The 24,042-nt window shown below is 31.8% G+C and overlaps 1 protein-coding gene across 3 annotated transcripts in view; it reads left to right on the top strand.

Moving 5' to 3' along the window:
* Positions 1-24,042, top strand: part of Rdl (Resistant to dieldrin) — a 330,014-nt gene that overhangs the window by 47,433 nt on the left and 258,539 nt on the right. For all 3 annotated transcript variants that reach the window (XM_072538615.1, XM_072538616.1, XM_072538614.1), the window contains exon 2: positions 15,785-15,888. In XM_072538615.1, the coding sequence (XP_072394716.1) occupies positions 15,785-15,888 (104 nt within the window). The remainder of the gene's footprint in view (positions 1-15,784; positions 15,889-24,042) is intronic.

The following is a 24,042-nucleotide window of genomic DNA, read 5'->3' as shown; positions in this document are numbered from 1 at the left end:
AGAAAATTAGTTTAAAAATAAAATAGATAAATGTCTAGGAAAGCATCTTTATACAATTTATATTTTAAAAATTAGGATACTAAACAAGCTGTTAATATAAGACGCGCCATCCAGTAAATTCTGAAGTCAGATACTGGTCTCCAAAAGCTCTTTATATCCCTACTATACTCCCGCCATCTCCTTGATAAATGAGTCCCGGTCCCGAAACGTCACAACTCAACAGCGTTCCGGCGCCATCAGCTAAAAGACCAGATCCATTCTGATTTCAAAACAAAGAATTGGCAACGACTTTTTATGTTAATGCCTATACTTTGTGTTCGTTCGAGCGCGATATTCTAATGCCTTTGCGCTGTGACACCCACCAGGCATGGAAAAAGGACATTGTTTCAGTTTTTTGAGTTCAGGCATTTCTTTATGAAAGAAAAGTAAGCCGGTTATAGGTGGAGTCATGTGGAAAGTTGAAGCAGATACTTACACATCGATTACGGTTATTTTATCGAACATTTCCAAGATTTATATCTCCTCAAGAAATTGTAATATTCTTTATGGTATATACCTAATTGTTTAGTTATCCACATACATTTAACTATACATATATTTTACAATAACTTTTTTTTCCCAATCTGTATATTTTAGAATATTTACAAAGGCAAGGATTTGCTGCCGAAACGTTGATTTCAATGGACAATAAAATCTAGTTCCAACTTTAATATTACTTAAATTTGGAACCTAAACCCAAGAAATACTAATTTTATATTAAATATAGTACGGTTCAATAAAAATTATATATATATATATATATATATATATATATATATATATATATATATATATATGTGTGTGTTTGTGTGTGTGTAGAGAGAAATACCAGAGTTGGTATGTAAACCTTAAGACTATTTTACTGAATTTTTTATTAGAATTTATCGCAATCGCAGCTTTACTCGAAATTCTTTCCTGTAAATAGCTAACGTTGACCCCTCTAAAGAAACGCATTGGAAAAATTTTGGCTTTAGGCCATCCGAGGGTCCAGATAAATTCCGAGTTCATCTACTAACTGATCGAGGTTAAATATTAGCGATATCTTTCCTGAAAAGTACTTGGATTTATTTCTTCTTCCAATGGATATAATATCCAAAAGTGGAGGTAGGAAAGAGAAACGCTTATTCGGCAGAAAATGTTATTTAAAATACATGCCTACGAATATTTTAGCAGAATTGTCGGCATGGTAAAGCTGTTACTTCATGTAAAATTAGCTTGTATTTATTATGTTGAATAAGCATTATGAACTAAGGCGGAACTTAATTTCCACTTTTAATGCAGAAATATATTTTTATTACAAATGAAAATTTATCTGATTTTTGTCTTAAAAAATTAAAATTCAACGGAAAATGTGGTTATACCGTGCGCTTTTATAAGTGTGGCTACCTCTAACAACTTCTTGAATTTGAAGGCATTAGAAAAATGATCAGATAGGTAAATTTACAAAACCATAGTGTTCTGTGGCATAAAAGTTTATTTTTTTATTTTTGTTTTAAGTAAAAAAGTACATTATGTGTAAAATGCATTTAAAAATTTATAAATTCTAAATGATTCAGGGGACTTTTGATATGTCCCCTTCATATAATTATTGGATTGTTCATTTGAGATAAATTTCTTCGGTTCTACTTAATGTTTTAGAACAGAATAGAAATATGCTTTATTGTCACTAAAAATTGTACAATTTTATGAAGAAAACTTACAAAAAGTCAAAAAAATAACACTAACAATTAAAATTTACTACAATTACATAAATCGTCAATATCACAAAAAAAACATAATAAAATATACAATCCATTGCAAAATTTCACTAAATTGCAAATTGCATAATAAAACCTTACGAATAAGTTTAAGCTGCTGGATGTGAAACATACATATATATAAAAATACTTTGTTGCTTGTACCTAAACGTATTGTAATTTCTTAGTTATTCGTTTCGACATTTTGAAAACGAGATATATGGTCATTAGCAGAAACCCTCTAGAAAACCCGATAATATGCATAGGTGACGATTGCATAAAACGCGTGTAAACTTTTAAATACCTTGGCACCACAATCAATGACCAATCGGATCCACAACAAGAGATAAAAACCCGAATACAAATGGCAAGATAAGCTTTTGTAAAATTCAGACCGCTTCTATGTAATCAAAACCTACATTTCGAAATACGCTACAGAATGGTCAAGTGCTACATATGGTCCATCTTGCTTTATGGCATGGAAACGTGGACTTTGAAAAAAACATCTATCAACAAACTTAAAGCATTTGAAATGTGGTCATTAAGAAGAATGATGCGCATACCTTGGGTGGATAGAGTTCGAAACGATGACGTCCTTAAGAGAGCCGGCGTGGAAAGAGAACTCTTTAAATTAATTAAAAAACGCAAGATTGGTTACCTTGGGCACATATTGAGAGGAGCAAAATATGAAATACCTCAGTTAATCCTACAAGGGAAGATCGAAGGTAGGAGAGGAGCCGGCCGCAAACAATTATCCTGGTTAAGAAATATTAAAGAATGGACAGGAATACACAATACAGGCGAGCTGTGTCACGCCGCCAAGAACAGAATTCTAGTAATGAGATAGTCGCCTACGCACTTTGGTGTATGGCATGTGAAGAAGAAGAAGAAGTTATTCGTTAAGAAACTCTGCCACTGAATAATATGGTCTTTCAGATAGATAGACTTTTGTCAATTTACGGAGCTTAAGAAAAGAAGTTAGATGTCTGTACTAACTCAGTGGACGGGATCGGCAAATACACATCAAAAGTTGAATTTCTGGTAGAGTAGTCATGTTTAGGTCTTGCTGGAAAATCATGTAGGTGTTTACGAATTAAGCAAACAGTTTCTAGAATATATAAGGAGGAATTGTGATTTTTGAAGTAGCTTCTGCAATGTGTTATATTGCTATTGAGGCCAAAAAGATACCGTATTGCTCTTTTTTGTAATTTAAAAATAATCAGATTGGGCAGCTGTACTAGAACCCCAAAAAGAAAGGCCATATCGAAGATGAGACTCGAACAAAAAAAGTATGTTATTTTGGAAGATACCAAATTGATTTCCCTCAAAACAGATCCTATTGCATAGCAGGCTGAGGTTAGTTTCTTACTTAACAAATCGATATGAAGGGACCATTTAAGGTTGCTGTCTATAAAAATACCAAGAAATTTTACAGAATCAACGATACTCTCCTGGATTTTATTAAGAAGCAAGGGTTAAAGAGCTCCTTTATAGGATAATGCTACTGTCTTACCCATGTTAAAAAAAGTAAATAAGAGTCGGACCAGGTTTTTATTTTAATTAGATCACAAGTTATAATTGCATGAAATGTTGCAATATTAAAGTCCCTCCAGGTAATACTGATATCATCAGCAATAAGAAAATTTTTTTTATCGATTTTTAAGTTAGTGATGTCATTTATAAAGATAAGGAAAAGTAGAGGACCCAGTACTGAACCTTGTGGTACTCCACATACAATGCTTTTGTGACTAGAGTCAGTATCATCTGCTCTAACTAGTTATTTTCTATTCCTCAAATAAGATTGAAACCAATTTAAAGGAATATCTCGCATTCTGTAGAAATTTAGTTTTTTCATCGAAATATCGTGATTTACACAATCAAAGCTTTGGCATGATCACAAAAAACAGTGGCAGTATTTTGTTTTAAATAGGTCGAAAGCATGAATAAAATCAAAGTTATTACAGCTAATCTCATTATTGAAGACTATGTAATAAGTTTCATTATGAAGACTAAGTAACAACTAAGACTAAATACTGAAATACAAACAAATTTCTGAGCTGATTTTAATACAAAAAATATTTAAAATGTTTTTCATTTTTTTCTTCTAAGATATTTATTTGGCTGAATGGTAATTATAATTCTATGTGGTTGTTGATGCATTTTAGATTTTAAGTTACCCGTTAAAAAACTTCTGATGCAGTCAGGATATATTGGTGATCACTTGTGGTTATCGTCGAGTCAATCTTACTAGAAAAATAGTGTAGCTATTATTAATAATAGCTTATACGACGGATTCTTAATATTGTTCTGAAGCTATTTTCTTGTGGCATGTTAGAGTAATTATTATTTAAATGGGAATAAGCCACAATTAAAGGTTAAAGTACGTTTATAGATGTTTCAATTTCCAGTTCGGAAATCGTTCTCAAAATACAAACATTAGTAAATTAAACAAATTTTGCTTTATTGTAACTTGGTGAAAAATTCTTGTAATAATTTAATTTTATCTGACTCATCTATATTGACAATTCAGACATACATTGTACATTTTAAAGTAAACGACTTTAAAATGATATTGCCAATATTGTTGAGTTGCGTTCCTGGGACGACTTTACGTGTAAAATAGTTTATTCGATTACATGAAATCAATATGAAGTAGAAGGAAGCGAGTGGTGTGTTGTGTAACAGAAAAACTCCAATGAAGCTGAAGCTGAATTCTTTAAAACAGCCCAAAGACTAGCTATGATGTACGAAACTGAAAGATGGGCCGTTTAAAAGAAAGAGGAACAACAAATGCATGTGGCGGAAATAAGAATGCTTAAATGGATAAATGGAGTGACAAAAAAGAATAAAATTAGGAATGAGTATATTAGGGGAAGTCTAAGGGTGGCACCAATTGTTGCTAAAATGAGAAAGCATAGGTTAAGATAGTGTGGTTATGTTCAACGTAGAGACGTTAATCACCGAATACGAAGAATTGCTGATCTGCGGGTTCCTGGAAGTAGTAGGAGAGGAAGACCAAAAAAAACCTGGGGGGAAACGCTTACGCAGGACATGTCGACAAAAGGTATTAATATTGATATGACCCAAGATAGACACTTATGGAGAAATGTAATTATTAAAGCCAACCCCGCATAGGGATAAAGGCAAAGAGAGAATGATACCATTAATAGAAATCTTCAAATATTATTTCTATGCGTATATATAATATATGTCTAGTGGGTGTAATTCCAGTGTACTTGGCTAAAAGATTCCAAGGGGGAACATACCTACGACTTCATGGTATCACGGGACGTCACTTACTATGACGCGGATCACGTGCATCGGCATTCGTGTTCTCTTTTAATGTTATTGTTTTACATTTTTTACAGGTTAATATTTTTTTCTGTAACCTTTTTGTCGTTTAAAGAAAATATCGTGACAAATATAGAATATTGTGCATATCCACATCATAAAAAAAGTCATTAATGTTAAAGCTGTATAAGTAAAATAAGTATGTAAATTAAATACATTTATAATAATTCAAATTTTTATTATATTCTTAAGCATTTTTTTTATTATTTAGTACAAAAGGCTACCTGCTATACATAGTTAATTAAATACCTATTTATTTCAGGTATAATTTAGGTCAATTGTATAATTATATAATTCATAGTTACTTTTTTAAAGTGCTTTTTCTCGGTCTAAGCTTTAAGTTTATAGCAACATGAAATGATAAGTTAACGGATCAACTCCTATTTTAATAATTCAAAATATGTAAATATTACCAATGATTATTACGATAGATTTATATTAAGGGTTTTCGATTAGGTATAACATATTTTACTACTTTTTTTATATTAGACTTTTTTTATACTAAATTTAATTATATTTTATACTAGCTATACTAGCGAGAATGGTGTTTCTGACCTTTTGTGTAGATAGATAACACGAAGATATTAGTAAAATGATATTATTTCCTATTAGAACCTTAAATGTCAAACCTTTAACCATAACAAAATGTAAACTGGATGGTATAAGTTTACAGAGACGGAATAAAATAATTCAAACATGACAAGAAAGAAAAGTAACCGGTAGCTTAATATTGAAACTATTATAAACATCTGCAGTGAAATCAATTTTTATTTCCAAATATTTTCCCAAAAGCAAATTTTAAAAACGAATGTTCATTTACACCAAAAATTAAATTAAATAATTTAAATAAAGTTATATTTTAAATTACATTTGATGTTAACCAGCGACCTAATTTTCAAATTAAAAAAAAAAACAATATTCATTAAAACGAAAACGAATTTTAGTTGTAAAGAACTGTGAAAATGGTTTGGCTCATAAACCTTCCAAGGCAAAAGAAAAAAATTGAAAGACAAATTCACAGATAATTTTGTAATACTTACATACAGTTAAACACAGATATCTCAATTCAAAAAGATGTCAGAAATTACAACACTGAACAATTGATAACTCGAACCATTGATAAAAATAAAAGTTTAAAGGTTTTGCGCCGGAAAATAACTGAAAGATCGAAAAATATTTGCACACTTGTAAATAAAACGGGAGAAACTAAAACAAATAAGAAGGATCTTTTAAAAATTAAACACAGATAATCGAATAAATGAAAAGGCCCAGAAATAACCAATGAATAAGTGATTCACACAGTAAAATCTGAAAAAGATGAAAAAGCCACCGGTCCAGACAATATCAATGTCGAAATACTAAAACTAATTGCAGATAACGAAAGTAAAAGCCTAGACTTAATAACAGCACTATTCAATAAAATATATGACACAGGTAAAATACCAACCGACTGGCTAAAATCAACATTCGTAGCATTACCAAAAAAATCGAATTCCTCACAATCCGATAATTATCTAATATTAAGCTTGATGTCTCATATCCTTAAAACTTTTCTGTTTAGTGTTAACAAAACTATGCAGAGACATGAATTTAGATGTATATGCATGTTTTATTGACTATCGAAAATCATTTGACTGCGTTAACCATCAAAAGATAATCGAAATTTTGAGAACAACTGGAGTTGATGAACAAGACTTGCGAGTTATTTCAGAACTATACTGGCACCAAACGATAACAATTGAAATAGAGCACACAACATTCGAAGATATACAAATCCGACGAGGAGTGAGACAGGGTTGCGTCTTATCACCGCTACTATTTAATTTGTATTCGGAGTCTATATTCAGAGAAGCATTAGACGAGGTCCAAGGCGGAATTAAGATTAACGAAATCAGCATAGACAACATCAGATATGCTGATGATACCGTCTTAATAGCAAGCAACGCACAAGAACTACAAAAGATAATAAATGCGGTAGTTCACTACAGCCAATTGTTCGGTTTACATCTAAACGTTTCCAAAACTAAAACTTTAGTATTTTCAAAGACACCAATAAACGTACATGTGTATTCCAAGGGTCAAATAATAGAACAGGAAATTCCATAAAATATTTGGAAGCAAATATCAATAGTCAGTGTAATCCAAAAAAAGAAATCCTACCAGGAATCGAACAAGCAAGGAAAGCATTCATGAGCATGAAAAGATTTTTTACAAGATCAGACCTTAGTCTGCAGCTTAGAATCCGAATGATCAGATGTTACGTTTTTTCTGTCTTACTGTATGGCTATGAAAGTTGGACAATGGACTCTGAAATAGAAAAAATAATAGATGCCTTTGAAATGTATATATACAGACGAATGTTGATAATTCCATGGGTATAAAGAGTTACTAACGTTAAGGAACTTCGTCGCATGTGTAAACAAAAACAATTACTAAGAATAATCAAAGAAAGGAAAATTCAATACTTGGGTCATGTGTTGAGAGGCAAAAGATATGAATTACTTCAAGTTATACTGGAAGGAAAAGTACAGGGCAAAAGATTAGTAGGAAGACGCCACAACTCATGACTGAAAGACCTGAGGAGATGGTTCGACCGCTCATCCGCAGAAATCTTTTGCGCAGCAGTTTCCAAAACTACAATTGCCATTTGGATCGCCAACCTTCTAAAGGAGACGGCGCTATGAGAAGAAAAAATTAAAAAAAGAGGATTGGCGAAACAATTCTGCCCTACAGAAAAGGCACAGCAGATTAAATTACCTGAGTTCTAAGAAAAAACCAAATAAAGAGTATATTAATTTGTTACTGACAAAAAAATCATGAATATACCAAGGATATTAGCTACCATTATTAACACAACAAAACCTGTAATCAGGAAAGAAGTAGAAATTGAAAAACATTAAAAAATTGTATGATAAAGAGATGTTTCGCAAAGACTTTCAATTACATATAAACTATTTTCTAAAAAAATAGAAATTAACACGCAACTAAACTGGCAAATAAGACCCTGCCCACTTGATCAGATGGTTGCATTACTCTTTTATAATTTACATACTTTTGTTCTTAACCAGTAATAATACATAGTGGCGAATATAAATAATTATACTAAAAACTGAATATTCAGTTAGAAAATTTCATTCCGAACCCAATCCATCCCTGACTGATACGTGTGTCATTCGCCCCCGCTTTGTATTAAAAATAATGCCAACCGGCACTCCAAGAGAGAGAATTAGGTTATCTTTATAGTTCGTCCGACATATGGACGTAAGCATAATCGAATTATTAACTAGCTTTGATATTTACGAATATGATGCAGATGAAATCATTTTTTGAACATTAAAAATGCAACAAATGACTTATAAATTTGTTTTTGGAAATGTATTAAAAATAATTCCTTAGACACAGACAACGCACACATACACACACATACACTTATACACACACTCCAAATCTAATTTAACTGTTATCTATTTTAGAGTTAGAAAAATATTATAGTATTATATATTGAAATGATAACCAAAAAGGCTATAATATTAACTTTATAATGGTTAAATAAAATAAAAAATATCCGAGTCTAGGTTATCCGAGCCCCTTGGTTAACCGAGACAAAAATCGTAGCTGGTGAGTCACAATATTTCGAACAGTTATTTGCTGTTAGGTCGAGCCGAAACTTTCAAAAATTGGTCATCGCCTTATTTCCAGAAATTTCTGTATCGCCTTTTGTCTACAATTATTACTCCTATGTTAATCAGACTGAAATGGATAAGGGTAAATCAATAGAGAAGGTTGCTTCAGATTTAGATGTTGGAGAAGTAACTGTTGGATCAACCAAAAGCTATTCCATTTCACAAGAAGTTTATGAATAAAGGTGAAAACTTTTGTGCTAGTGAGGGATGGATTAACTGGGGAAAGAAAAACTGTGGTATCCAATAATTGAATCTTTGTGGCGAAAAACTTTCTGCTGACTCAACTGAAATTGGAATATTTTATTTAAAATTACAAGAGATTATCCTGCAAGATTGACTGACTAAAATACTTCCTTCGAAAACACCGCCTACTAAAAACGAAGGAATTGCATCAGATTACAAGAAAAGCAAAGAGAGACTCACAATCATCATCTGCAACAATGCTTCTGATTCATTAAAACTAAGACCTCTTTTAATAGAAAAATCCAAAAATCCAAGGGCATTCAAAAATATCCAGGTAAATTGCTTACATACAACCTATAAAAACCGACACAATGCATGGATGGACTGTAGCATTTTTAAGAACTGGTTTTTTAATAACTGTACCAGTCATTAATGCCTACGGAGAAAACAAAATTCTGTCTCCGAAAGCTTTGTTGTTGCTCCACAACGCATGATCTCACCCAGGCGCGAGTGAATTAACTAGTGGTGATATAAGAGCTATGTTCCTTCCGCTAAATGTAACGTCTGTCATCTAACTCCTAGACTAAGGCGTGATAGAAGCAATGAAGAGAAATTATCGGCAGAGGCTTATTCAGGTACTGATGAACAGGCTGGATGAAGGGCTGACTGTAATTGACGCATTGAAGAGGATCACGGTTGAAGAGGTTTACTATTGGATTGCATCTGTTTCAGATAGAAAACAAAACACTGGATCTTTAAAAAAAAACGAATGACTGTGAAGTTAATACTATAGCCAATCTAAAACCAAGATGTCATTGATGGTATGAATAGAAATGAAGAAATGGAACTGATAAATGACGCAATTGCCAATCTAATTCCAAACATCAACCATGAAGAATATACAGATGAGACAACTTCAAAGATTTCTCATTTCTCACTTCGAATGACTGTGAAGTTAATACTATAGCCAATCTAAAACCAAGATGTCATTGATTGTATGAATGGAAATGAAGAAATGGAACTGATAAATGACGCAATTGCCAATCTAATTCCAAACATCAACCATGAAGAATATACAGATGAGACAACTTCAAAGATTTCTCATTTCGATCGGTTAAGGGCCCTCGAAGAAGCTGTCGCATACATCAAAAAGCAAAAATAATCGACGCCAGTAGAAATCCTTCATTTTCAACGATGGCGTAACATCGCCGCCTAAAACGAAGAATAAAACTTAAGCAAAAATCAATCAAAGACTTTTTTAAACAGTGATCTTAATACGATAATAGCTGTCTACTTAATAATCCACTTTTCTGTCTAAAACTACAAAAAGATAGAATTATTTCCATCTTTTACTAATTACAATAACCACAGTTATTGTCATTTACGTGTTTTTTTATCTGTACAATCAATCTTGGTGTTAACCGAGTTTTTCCGTATTCGAGGTAGTCACGGTCACAATTAATTCGGACGACCGCAAGTGTACTGTATCTAGAAATAAGTAGCTAGTCCTCCAAAGAGTTATTTAATGAAACATTTTAATAACTTTCGTCAGCTAAATTTAATTATCATTTAGACGCTTTTTTACGGAAATAACGAAACGTCAAAATTGCTCTAGCCATCATAATAAGTTTTTCAATAAAGTATTTCAGTAAATAGTTTATTTTCTTTTAGGCAAACATAATTTGTGTAGAATTGGTTAGTTAATTAAATAAAACGAACAAGTAAACAAACACACTAACAAAAAAAAGAGTTACATTTAAAATTAAAGAAATTTTTTAATTGAATAGAAAATGTGTGCATTTTAAACACTATTTTAAATTTAGCTTAAAGCTTGTCATGCTCTTACACAATTTTGTATGCACTGATAATATATTAAACAACCTTTGTCCCATTATACTTTTTCTTCTTCAGCCTTAAGTAATCCAACTTTGGACATAGGCCTCCTCCAAATCAATCCGGTATTTTCTATTTTGCGCCACTTGCTTTCAGTTGTGTCCTCCGACCTTCTTAATATCTTCTTAATATCATCAGCCCATCTCATTTGTAGTCTTTCTCTGCTTCTCTTTTCTAACCAAGATCTCCATTGTTGTACTTCGTGGTTCCATCTTTTATCCTTTAGTCGGGCATTGTATCCTGAGAAGCTCCATTTTAATTTAGCAGCATCTTCTCCTGCGTCTTTTACTTTGGTTTTGTTTCTAATCCATTTGTTTGTTTTTTTGTCTATAAGTCTGACCCTAAGCATTGATCTTTCCTTCGCTCTTTGTGATTTTACTATTTTATCCGTATTAGACTTGGTGAGTGTCCACGTCTGTGAACCATACGTGAGTATAGGGAGGATACACTGATTGTAAATTCTGGTTTTTAAATGTTGTTCTGTTTTAGTGCTTTTCAAGATCCAACTCAGTTTTTTAAATCCTGCCTATGCTAACCTTATTCTTCTGGTAATTTCGACAGTTTGATTTTCTTTGTTAATTTTCATTATCTGTCTCAGGTACATTGTATTCGCTTACTGTTTCTAAATTTATGTCGTTCAACGTTATTTCTCTAATGTTCGGTGTATTTGTCATTATTTTTGTTTTTTCCAAGTTCATCTTAAGACCTACTTTTTCTGAAGCTTGAAATAGTTGCGCCATCATGGTCTGTAGTTCTTTGAAACTTGTAGCGAAGATTACAATGTCATTAGCGTATCTCAAATGACTCAGTTTTCTTCAATTAACATTTATTCGTTTATTCACCTAGTTAATGTCTTTGAGCACGTCTTCCAGTCCAAGTGTAAATAGCTTTGGTGAGATAACATCTCCCTGGCGAACTCCTCTGTTGATTGGTATAGCTTTGGTTTTCGCATCTATTTGTATTTTCATTGTAGCTTTCTCGTAAATATTATGTATGAGTATTGTGTATCGGGAGTCTATCCTGCAGTTGTTCATAGCTCTCTCTATTGTCCAAAGTTCTATGGAGTCGAATGCCTTTTCATAATTAACGAAGCCAATGTATAAGTTCAAGTGATATTCATTGGCTTTCTCTATTAGCGTTCTGACTGTAAGAAGATGATTCGCTCTGCTCTGATGAATCCTGCCTGCTCTACCGGTTAATAGCTATCGAGCTTCGACATTAACCTGTTAGTTATTACTCTCATAAACAGTTTGTACATTTGAAACAGCAGGGAGATTGGCCTATAGTTTTTTAGATCTTCTCTGCCAGAGATCCTCCTAATGGGATTCCTTGTTTATATATGACAATGGGTAATTATTTTTTGTTTAAACCTTTGGTAGCAGGTTTAACGTCATTGTTTAAGTATATATTCATTGAAATATCTGTTGCTGTGGGTTGGGTTGCATATCCTGTATCCTATTTTGTGAATAACACATCCAGAAAATAAAGTGAATTGTTGTTTTCTTTTTCCGAGGTAAATTCAATCTTCTATATTGTTGATGTACATTGATAATTTATTTAATGCTTCTGGTCTATGCTATCTACATGACAACAGATTAAAGTAAAAGCTGCTATCGCTTTGTTGAATTAAATGGCCAAATATATGGTCTAGGGGGACAAATTTGTTATTATTCCCGTGCTCTAATCGGTATCAATAGAGTGTTATGACTTATTTCAGCATCCCTGCTTCATCAGACATGGGCTGATACAAATTCAATCTCGGAAAGTCCAACAAATGTCTCCTAAATCTTTACCACTACAGTTGTTAGCGTACAGAGGTGCCACCTTCTTTGGTGACCATGAACGAAAACGATTTAATAATATCGTTTTCTCTCCTCTGGGCTATACGAAAAATGTTAAAGATTAAATCTTTAGTTTAAAAGCAGTTTAAAACAAAAACATAAATATAATTATTATAAATATTAATAACTAGACTTCGGCAAATATGCAAATAAAAATGTAGAAAATATGCGCATAAATATGCACGTGTTTACCCGAAAATATGCAAATATTTTACAAAATATGCATACAAATAAATAAAAAAATCGTAAAATAGTAACAATTTTATTTAAAAAAAAAAAGTGTACATAACTAAATATTTCCTACTATTCATTAAGATTTACATTTATTTTAAGTAACTACATCATTTTTAAGTATGAATAAACTTATTTAGAATTATGGTAACAATAAATGACCAAGTGGTGTTCAAAATTTTCTAACAAAAACTTGTGGCTTCTGTCTGAGTACATATATTTATATATGGAAAAACTTCGTTCAACATCAACTGATGTAACGGGAGCATTTTTCAAACTAACCAAAACATTTGGTTCTAAATTAATTGTTTCCGAAATATTTCCAGCTAGAACACTGACTACTTCAGAAAGAATATGGTAACCTTTATTTTTTTCCATAGTAGCTTCAAATTTTTTTAAAATATCTTTTCCAATATTACCTCTAACGTTCCGACAACATGACGCAAATTCTTTTATTAATGCTGTACTTTCGAACAATGACAGTTTTGGTGATTCTAACTGAGTAATTGTTTTTTGAACAAATCTAAAATTTGATTTTATAAATGAAAGTTCTTGTTGAAGCAAGTTACTCTGAAAAGTTTGTGTAGAATCCAAAAGAGATTGGGAACTTTCATCTGTTAACGTATCAATTATGTTCTTTCTTTTAACAAAATGATCTGCATAAAAATTAGCTGCTTCTAACCATGTTCCCCATCGCGTTAAAATAGGTTGTGGTGGAAGAGGAATGTTAGGTAGCATTTCTTTATAAAGTTGAATTCTTATAGGAGATTTAAGAAATACTTTTTTGACACTGGATATCATGGTATTTACAAGAGGAAACTTTTTTCGTATTTCCTCTGCAACTCTGTTTAATCCATGCGCTACAAAAGTAACATGTATTAAATCTGGGAAAAATATTTTAAAATTTTGTCCTGCTTTCACCATATAAGGAGCAGCATCCGATAAAATAAGCAGTAATTTATTAGATGGAATAGTTGTCGGAAGAAAAAAAGTTGCTAATGTTTCTTGTATAAAACGCGAAATTGTTAAAGCATTTGTTTTCTCAAGTTGCTGGCATGAAATAAGATGAGATTTTGGTAGAGTATCTTCTTTAAGAACACCAATCAATAAATGAGCAATATACTTTCCTGAGGAATCAGTCTTTTCGTCTACAGATATGTAAAAATAATTATCTGCAATTTCTTCCTTAATATTAATTAACACCGACGAGTATAGCCCGTTCACAATATTTTTTCTTAGAGACCGATCACTTGGAACATTAAGTTTGCAATATTTTTTTAGAAACGAACTAAAATTTACATTTGCTAATTTTGAAAGCGGTATGTTTGCAGACACTAATGCGCGACACAAGTCTTCATTAAAAGTTTCTTGCTCATCTAATTTTTTTGAAGTAGATTGGAAACATTTAGCCATTGAAGTTTGATGTTTTCCTCCTATTTTTCCTTTTTTTGCAATGTGTGAAGCAGTTCTCACATGTTGGTCTATCTGAAATTTCTTCTCACATGCTATCTATAAATAAAAATAAAAACCTTTATTTTAACCCAACCTTTAAAATATAAAAATATACAAGGTGTTTTTGGTTAATCAATTAACTGGTTTGGAAAAAAAACACTCGCTAAGTGTTTTAAATGCAGCATTAATCCACAAATTAGTTTTTGTTACTAACCATTAGTACATCATATAACTTATTTTAAAATTCAACAAAAGTTTTTTTTTTGTTAATTCAATTACAATAAAAATAATTGTGTTTTAGAATAGCTGACTTCATAAAAAAAAGTAAAGGTGAAAAATTTTTCTAAATACACACCATTGTATTGTACCATGGACAATTTTTTCTCACTAAAGGAAGCTATTTTTCATTTAAAAACACCCTACGAGTACTAAATTTCAAGTAAATACGTTTATTGGTTTTAAAGTTATTGTTGTTATTAACTAAAAGAATTTAATTTTTTTTAATTTTAACACCCTGTATCTCGAAAAGTAAATAAGTTTGACCCCTCATTAACTATATCGTTTTGTTCAATTTTTCGAGAAGTATCTACAGTCAAACGTTGTAAGTGTCATTTGGAAACACCCTGTATGTATGAAATATTAGATATTTAATAGAAAATATTAGATACTTACAATTTTGCCACAGACTGAACAGTAGATTTTTCCCATATCCATAGACAGCTCTTTATAAGGTTTAATCCAAGTTGAAGCATTGGTTGTTTTAAGCATTATAAAATCACAATCTTCCTTTTTGTTACGCACAACGAGTGTTTACGCTTTGAATATCAAAACAAAAATGATTTACAAATCTGAGCATCAAATTAGAAATGTTTAGGTACCTAATTCAATAAACTGGGAGATTTTGGAAAATCCCTAAATTAGGAACAAAACTATTAGCCGTTTACCTGCTGTTAAGATACAATAAATTGTAGATAGATTTGGGGATTAGATCATAAAATGCAAATGAGCGAACCCTTAGCGATTATCCAATAACTGAATGCCTCAGTGACCGAGACTTTCTAAGAATGTTGAGGGCTACTTAAATTGATCTTCTTTGAAATTGTAAATGTTTTGTACCTGTAGAGATTACGTACTTAGATCATTTCTTGATTAAAATGACTACAAAATTTTATACAAGAATTGAAATAAATTGGTATGTTTAAAAATTTTCAAATACAGTATAAAAATCTGAACTTTTATGCACTTTATGCAAACTTTTATACAAATATGCCAAAATATGAAATATTTGCATAAAATATGCACAATATGCAAAATATGCAATATGCATATTTTCCGAAGTCTATTAATAACTAATATAAATAATCTTTTGTTGCAGAGCGCCAGGGGCTGGAGGAAGCTACGTGGGGGACGTCAACGTCTCAGCCATTTTGGATTCCTTCAGCGTTAGTTACGATAAAAGAGTAAGACCGAATTACGGAGGTGAGTGTTACTGCACGGAAACGATTTTTTGTTACCTTTTGTTTTATAATACACGAACGGTCGTCCAGTTTCTGAAAATACAGCTCAATTTCGAGAAATTTTTATATCATAGTTTATTTAAACTATATCTCTAATTATGGGCCATATATCTAAATAATATGTTTAACATCAGATAATCCTTTAGAGTTTATCGATATTTGGCAACATCACAGCTTAGAGATCTTCATAAATTTCTTGAATTTGGCAACGCTTCCGAATCTTACCAGTGTCGTCGCGAACGCGTGGAAACTGGGCGGCCGTCCTCCCTTGCGCAAGCCGCGTTGCCGCCAGGGTGGGGCCAAATCGATGCTCGGGAAGGGTCGCTAGGCAACGGCCGTTATTTCTGTTTTGCTTCAGACCGCCAACAGCGTCTCCTCTGGTGCTATTTACCGTCTCCGTTTCGCGGATCATTCTCCATCAAGCCGCCGTTGACTGGACCTAAGGTTTCTCACAGCCACCCGCGATTTTGCAATTTTACATCGTCACCTAGCGTTTTGCTGAGCCGAGATATGATTTGTTTAGATGCAGTGCCGGGTTGACGAAAGGGTGATAGTAAAGTCAATTTGTCCCAAAGATAATTATTTTCCAATAATTCTGTTAAAATCTTATTATAATTTAAACTAAAAATTTCTATGAAAAACTGCTCATAATTTTTCCATATTGGAAATTTTATTGTGCCTATGCATATTTAAATATATTTAGAAAACTAGATAAATATAAATCTTTTTTCAATCTATGATCACACAAATTTGCGGGACAATAGATAACAAATAATTATTTGCAGTAAATGTTATTATTTATTCGTTAACAAACATATGAGATATCCCATTAATAAGGTGCTATAAAATATAATAAAATTGAAAGTTTTAAATAATAACGCACTAAGTTAAAAAAAATTGATAAGACTTATGAAATTCTTTGTTAAACTTCTCATTTTGCATAATCAAATCATAATACATAATATTATTTACCTCCAATTAAAACGAAATTTCTTTGTCTAATTGTATTTGTGAGAAATTAATTTCTGCCACGTTTTGTATTTATTTACGTCAAAGTTTTAATCAATAAATGACGTCAGAAAAGTGTAAAATTATTTTTAGACGAAATCTTATCATGCTACACAGTAATGCATGACAAACCATCATTAGTCCCTACTTCTGATGTAACATTAGAAATATTGATAATATATTATAAAAATAATGCAGGAAAATGTAATTCGCATCAATACATTAGACTTTCTCACTCTTTACATTATTTTTAAAAAATGATAAAGCATACTTTTTGTAATTAAAGGACACATCTTATGGAAAATGTAATGTCACTTAAATACAATAAAATTTACATTAATAAATTCATCTCGAAATTATAATTACATTTCATATTATCGCGCCACCTCTGAATTTGATTAATAATGGCGTAAACTGTAATTAAAGTTTATGTAAATCACATTTTTTGCGCGATCACTGATCTGATATCTATAGTACTATACCATAATACTAGGTAAAATTATTTGATACAAAATCATTTACTCCATTTGTATCGGTTCTGCCAAAGATGATCTTAAAACAAGTATCTGCATGTACTTGCCATTACATACCGTATCCTTGTTATTTTTGTAATTTACTCTATATGACCTTATGATTTTAGATAGTTCATTTTACTTGATGTCTGTGACAAATGCTTGCTTGTCTCTTTTACTGATTTTAGCTAAGTTTGCTAACAGTATTCTAGTTCCTCTTTAGCTCTCCCTTTTTCAGTCACTAAATTAGAACCTTCTTTATCATCTATAATGCTGACCTATACTATTTCTTTCCTTTTCTTGCTATCTATAAATTGGAATCTGCTCCTACGAGGTGATCTTTAAATCTGATGATTATCTTCAACTATCTTTCTTGAACATAGAAATTATAATTATAGGCTACAGTCTGTTCTTTTGTTATCATTTGAAAATATATCAAATTTGGAAGCTTTGATACTATAGACAAATGGTTCTATGTGTCACTAAAATATGTCCATCCAGCTTTAATGATTGGTGATTTAGATTCAACTTCCAATAAATCTACTTTGTGACGACTTATTTCGCATTAAATTAAAGCGACGACCAATATGTACAGATTTTAGAGTAATATTATAATAATTAAATAATTAATACGACATTTAAATTGAATTTTATTTTGATAATAACATCCAAAATTTAATTATTTCTTCGAATTATAATACCGATTAGTTTTGTGTGTGTAATAGCGTATACTTCCAAAAGATGTCGGACCTTTTCGTTTTTCATTTGTTTGATGTATTCCGTAGCTTCCTCTAATGTACCTGTTTTTATTTAAAGTATGTATGTTGGTACTAGATAACTTAACATTGTAACTATCCTTTCCCCATATTATTACCAATTTTATGTTTCTTAGGTAAATAGATTATGTGATGTCGTTAAAGTCATGCATTCCCACCACCTTTCGAGATGTAGAGATCTTTTGTGCAAACATTTATCTAGTTGTACTCTAGAAAGCCAATACTTCTGACGAAGTTAATAAGCTTCCTAGCTGATTTGTTTCCTATGACAGAGGGAGCTAGACTGACCTTTTTTAGGAATTTTAGTCATTTGCAGAATAGTGCTAAGCATTTGCATATCTATTCTGCAGTTCTTTTTAGTTGTCATAAACTTTTTCGTTGTCACGAATCGACAGTTCTTACTATCTGATTTGCCAATTTTTTGAGAGGATGTCTCAGAAGGCAGTGACCAATAAGAAGGCCAGTGACTATTTTGATATCTTTATTAGCTATTTCGAGAAAGTTTTTTTTGCAGTAGGTGATACTTTTATGAGTCTTTTTGCTTGCCTCTGTCCTGGTGTGTTAGGGCAATATTATCTTAGTTGATTAAATTTGCCAGGTCCGGAATTCTTCTCTGATGTGGGTTTTCAATAGTCCACAGAAGGGTTCTAGAACTGGACTGGTGACCTGCTTTTTGCAAGGTTGTTAGTTTTAGGATTTCCTGTAATTCTCTTCTATAATTCTCTTGTGACATGGCACCCACATCAAAGTTACATTGTTGCATTCCGTCAGCTTCCTGAGGGATTGATTACAGTCCCAAACCAACTTTGAATTACAAGCAAATGTCTTTAGAACCTGTTTTACTTTATAAGAACTTTAGGAAGTTTTATTCCCAGAAGTCAGTAAAACGGTAGAATCAGCCATACAGACCAAACTTCAAACAGAGACAGATGAACTTGGGATAATTTCTAAAGCACAATTTGGCTTCAGAGAGCACAACACTCCAGCGATCTTTAAGTACTCTGACTAACCATGTTTTCCATTGATAAAAACACAGAAGAACAAAGCAATAAATAATAGGAAATGATTACACAAATAATGAGAGGACAAAATATCCACTTAGATCTATCTGAAAAATCCATAAAGTTTAAATCGCAAGAAGATAAGCACTTTAATTCAGAGTTTAATTTTTGTATAGACAAAAACTATAAAAAACATCTACCAAAATAACAAAATGGAAGTCAAAATCGATGGATAACGTACAGAATCTACAGAAATAGACAGCGGAATAAGACAGGGCGACGTATTGAGCCCTACGCTCTTCAATTTAATCATTATTAGGATTAAATCATTAAAAGAAGTAAAAATATTCTGTTACACAGACGGCGCAATATTGATAGCCTAAGATGAAGATAGTCTGCAAAGACTGGTTCAGAGATTAAACGTAAAAGCAAAAGAATTTAATATAACAATATTATCTCAGAAAACTTACACATTAGTAATCAGCAAAGAACCCATCAGATGTTAAATAGAAATTGATGGCATTAGTATTGAACAAGTAATGGCAATATAATAACTTGGAATTACACTTTCCAGCTATAGAGACCTGGATAAAAAACTAAGAGATTAAGTATAAACAGTATATGGACTGGCAGGATGCCTTGATAACATTATATGGCGACACATTAACACTGAGATGAAGTCAAGAATTTATAAAGCCAGTGTAAGAATAATAATGACATATGCCTTAGAAACAAGACCTGACACAGCGATAATACAAAGACTACTGGAAACGGCAAAGATAAGAGCACTATGAAGAATTACAGGAAATACACCGAGAGATCGAAAGAGAACGGAAGACAGAAGAAGATGTAACGTACAGTGTATTAACGAATGGACTCTAAATAGAAAAAAAAATAATTGAATATCTACATAAGCAGAATGGGAGAGACCCGTGGCGTCAAAATAACAAGAGATAAATCACCAATTGGCAGAAAAAATATCGGACGACCGCGCAAAAAATGGAATGACAACCTTTCATAGACGTATTATTCCGCCAATTATTAGTCAGAATTGCTTATAAAGAGAAAGAAGAAGAAGAATCTTGCCAATTTTTAACCTTTTTAGCGCATCTCCGTGCTATAATGGAGTTGTCTGGATTATTAGGACTAGATGGAGTGTTTCCTGATTTACTCGGATCAATCCCCCTCCTCCCAATGAATTGTAACATCTATATGTCATTTTCTAAAGGGCCAGTATGTTTTTCAAGGTGGGTTTATTTCTATTCCTTGCTTTATAACGCAAAATTAAGTATGCTATATTCATTTAATTTAAAGAAAATAACCTATTAAAAAATTAATACTGAAAAATTTAATTTATAGATTTAGTTCTATATTATAATGGTTTTTAGTATTTGACATGACCTGTAAGAACTTTAATATTTTATTCCTATTTTCCTGCTAGGAGTAAGTAAAAATTAAAATTAATACCATAATATACTAACGGAATAAACATATTTATACCTATATTTTGGAAGTAAAATGAATTCAGAATCAATAAATGTTCAAGGGGACGCCTACAGGAATTGAATCACTGACGTATTTACCTTAATCTGGATATAATTTAGCGTTGGTAAATTTTGTTTTAATTTAGCATAACGGATGAAATAATAAAAGGTCAAAATTCTCATTTGCGTTTATAACTTTGATGTTATACAATTTTCTAAAGTTCAATTAGTCCATCTGAATGACAAAGTTAACTCGTTCGCCTTGTTTTTTAATACCATTTTAAGCAAAATAATTGTAATTTATGGATATGTATATGGATGTAATTCTATGGATATAAATATTTATTAATTTTAAAAATGCAGATATATGTTTAAAATATATTAGATTTTGTACTATAACGTCTTGTTTAAATAAAAAATAAAGTGATTTTGGCATAACTTCTTTTAAAGTCGTTTATTATTTTTTGTTGTTTGTTTAATTAAAAAATATTGAAGTATGCCAACCTATCACTCTTAAGTACCAATAATATTATAATGTGCTCTGATTTTAAATATAAAGTTAATACTTTAGTCAGATTTTAATAAACTAATAATTGTACTACTCGGTAGTTCCTGAAGGTCAGATATTAAGCTATGATTTATAGTACTCTACTGCGTCCTTTTGATTTCTATTTTTGATGTAATATTAGCAATTGTTGATATCCAGCCCCAATACACAGGTTTTTTCTAGAAAAAATACAATATTTTTGGTCTTAAGGTTTTAAAGATCTGCTGTGTCAATTTTATGTTACTTATATCAATTCTTTACTTTACGGAGTTGAAGGGTGGGCGTTAACAGCAGCAACTATAAAGAAGTTAGCGGCTCTAGAAATGTGGCTGTATCGACGCATATTGAGAATACCTTGGACAGACAGAGTGACCAACACAGAGGTATTAAGACGAATGGGTAAAAAGGTGGAATACTTAACAACTGTTAAAAGGAGGAAAGCGTCATACTTGGGTCATGTGTTCCGTAATAATAAGTACAGTCTGCTACAGCTTATCGTGGAAGCCAAAATTGAAGGTAAAAAAGATTTGGACAGAAAGAAGAAATCCCGGCTGAGAAACTTGAGAGAATGGTTTCAAATACCAGAAGCTGCGAACATAATACATGCGGCACAAAACAGAGAAACCTATCGTTTGATGGTCGCCAACCTTCGGTAGATGACGGCACTTAAAGAAGAACATACAAATCCTTAAAATCCTTAAAATATAGACATTTTAGGAGAGATAATATGTAGGGTATTGTTGTCTTTTTAATTATCAATAATATACACATCCAGCGTATTATAGACCAGAGAACTAAGGATTTTCCCATGGTATTCGTTGATACAGGTATCCAAAAACTGCTTTTGATAAATTTGGTGATAGCGATATGTAATAAAGAAAATAAGCAATAGATTGAACGTCATTTTTACTTATAAACAATATATAAACAAATACTAAAGGCAAGGCCAGTAAATTATATGGAAAAGCGTCATAATTTTACTAAAAAAGCATATAAAATCCTTTATAATGAGGGTTTGCCAAGTTATTTTTGTAAGTTTGTTGTAAATATTTAATTTTTTGAATATTATTAATAACTTTTTTAAAAATGCACAATATCACCAATAAACATTTTTAAAAATTTCAAGAAGTTTCACTTTATAGTTAATGTAAAATTGAAATTGTTTATATCAAAAAGCTTGTATCTGCAACATTGTTGATCTTTTCTAGAAGAGACTTAAAAGTTTAGGACCCAGGGGAAGGGTTTGACTATGCAGTTTTATGTCCCCTTGGTACCTTGACGATTTTTTAAGTCTTTTGGTACATACAGTCGATTTCTCGAGAGTACCAGCCTAAAAACACGTCAGGTAATCTGTCGTTAACAAAAATGCGCGATTTTTTGTATTGTAATAAAAAAATATTTTTAATTGCATTAAGGTATAAACTTATGCCTAAAAATAGTAAAGAAAATCTAGCTTTCAAAAAACATTAATTTTTTGAAAAATCTTGTATCATAATGATACATAGCGGAAATTTTTACAAAACAAATTTTAATAGATTATTGATAAGTATAATATCTTATAATAACTAAACATCTAAATTAAATGGAATTTATAAAAACAATTATTATTTTTGTTCAGACAAAGATATAGTTCACATTTTGAACATTGAATATACGAAAAAGAATTACACTTTGGCATCTTGCATCTCTGTCTTGTGTCTTTGGACAATGGCCAGAGTGAGTGATCATCAAGCCTTACGTCTCTTGGAGAAACATACGTTGTGTTTGCTGACCTTTTCTTTTTTTCTGCTATTTCTTTTTCAAGATTTTATGGCCTTCCTCTCTTCAGTAAACGAATACTTCCAACGTTGCATAAGCAATATGCCACTTTAGCCAGAAATTCGGCAAGTTTCATACATTTCTCTACCTTCTTTTCTCTGGAACATCAACGGTAAAGAAGCCACGAATATACCACTTTTTTGATTTAATTTTGATTTTGTAGCGTCCAATCAGGCTATCCATTAGGTCCACCCCTTTCGTATGTTGGTTATATTCCTGAACTAACTTGGGGTATTCAATGTTGATTTTTTACTTTTTTTTTCTATCAAACCTTTCAACATTTCCTTTAGGCAATTCTCCAGTTGACAACAAACAAACAGTTTTGTTGTCTCTCCAGGCCACTGACAATGTTTCCACGCTTTCAAAGTCACACACATACTCGACTGAAGTCCCACGATCCATTTTTTTTGCTTCATCTTCAGATGGCAACTTACAGTTTGGAATACGGTTTCGTCTAACAGTGTCTAGGCAATATATACCTTTGTTAGCAAGATAATGAAGTAGAAGCAATGAAGTGTAATAGTTGTCAAATTAGACAACATAATTCTGATTTTCCGGGATAATCCTAGATAATCTGACAACTACATTGGCAAATCTTGAGACAGTGGTTTGGCTGTACTACTAATGAACTCTTTAGTTCAGCTGTAAACAAGCTCAGGATAGACTTGATGATTTCCAATCTCCGATAGGAGTGGCGCAAGAAGAAGAAGAAGACATTGGCACTTGCTCTTAGGTCTGGTTCATTTACCCGATGATTCCTTCCATCGTTTTCTGTCCCAGTGTATATTTCGAAATTGTAGGAATATCCACTAACACCGCATAAATTGAAAAGTTTTTATCCCCACTTGTGGGGTTTAGCATGCATTGTATTGTTTCAGGTATTCATGTATTATTTCATGTAGTGCTTTCTTTTGAGGCGCATATTTGCTCATCTACTAAAAGCTTATGTTCCAATGCTTCGCAAGTTCAT

Source organism: Diabrotica undecimpunctata, chromosome 7 (genome assembly GCF_040954645.1).
Source record: "Diabrotica undecimpunctata isolate CICGRU chromosome 7, icDiaUnde3, whole genome shotgun sequence".
Taxonomy (NCBI): domain Eukaryota; kingdom Metazoa; phylum Arthropoda; class Insecta; order Coleoptera; family Chrysomelidae; genus Diabrotica; species Diabrotica undecimpunctata.
This window is presented reverse-complemented; position numbering and strand designations above follow the sequence as displayed.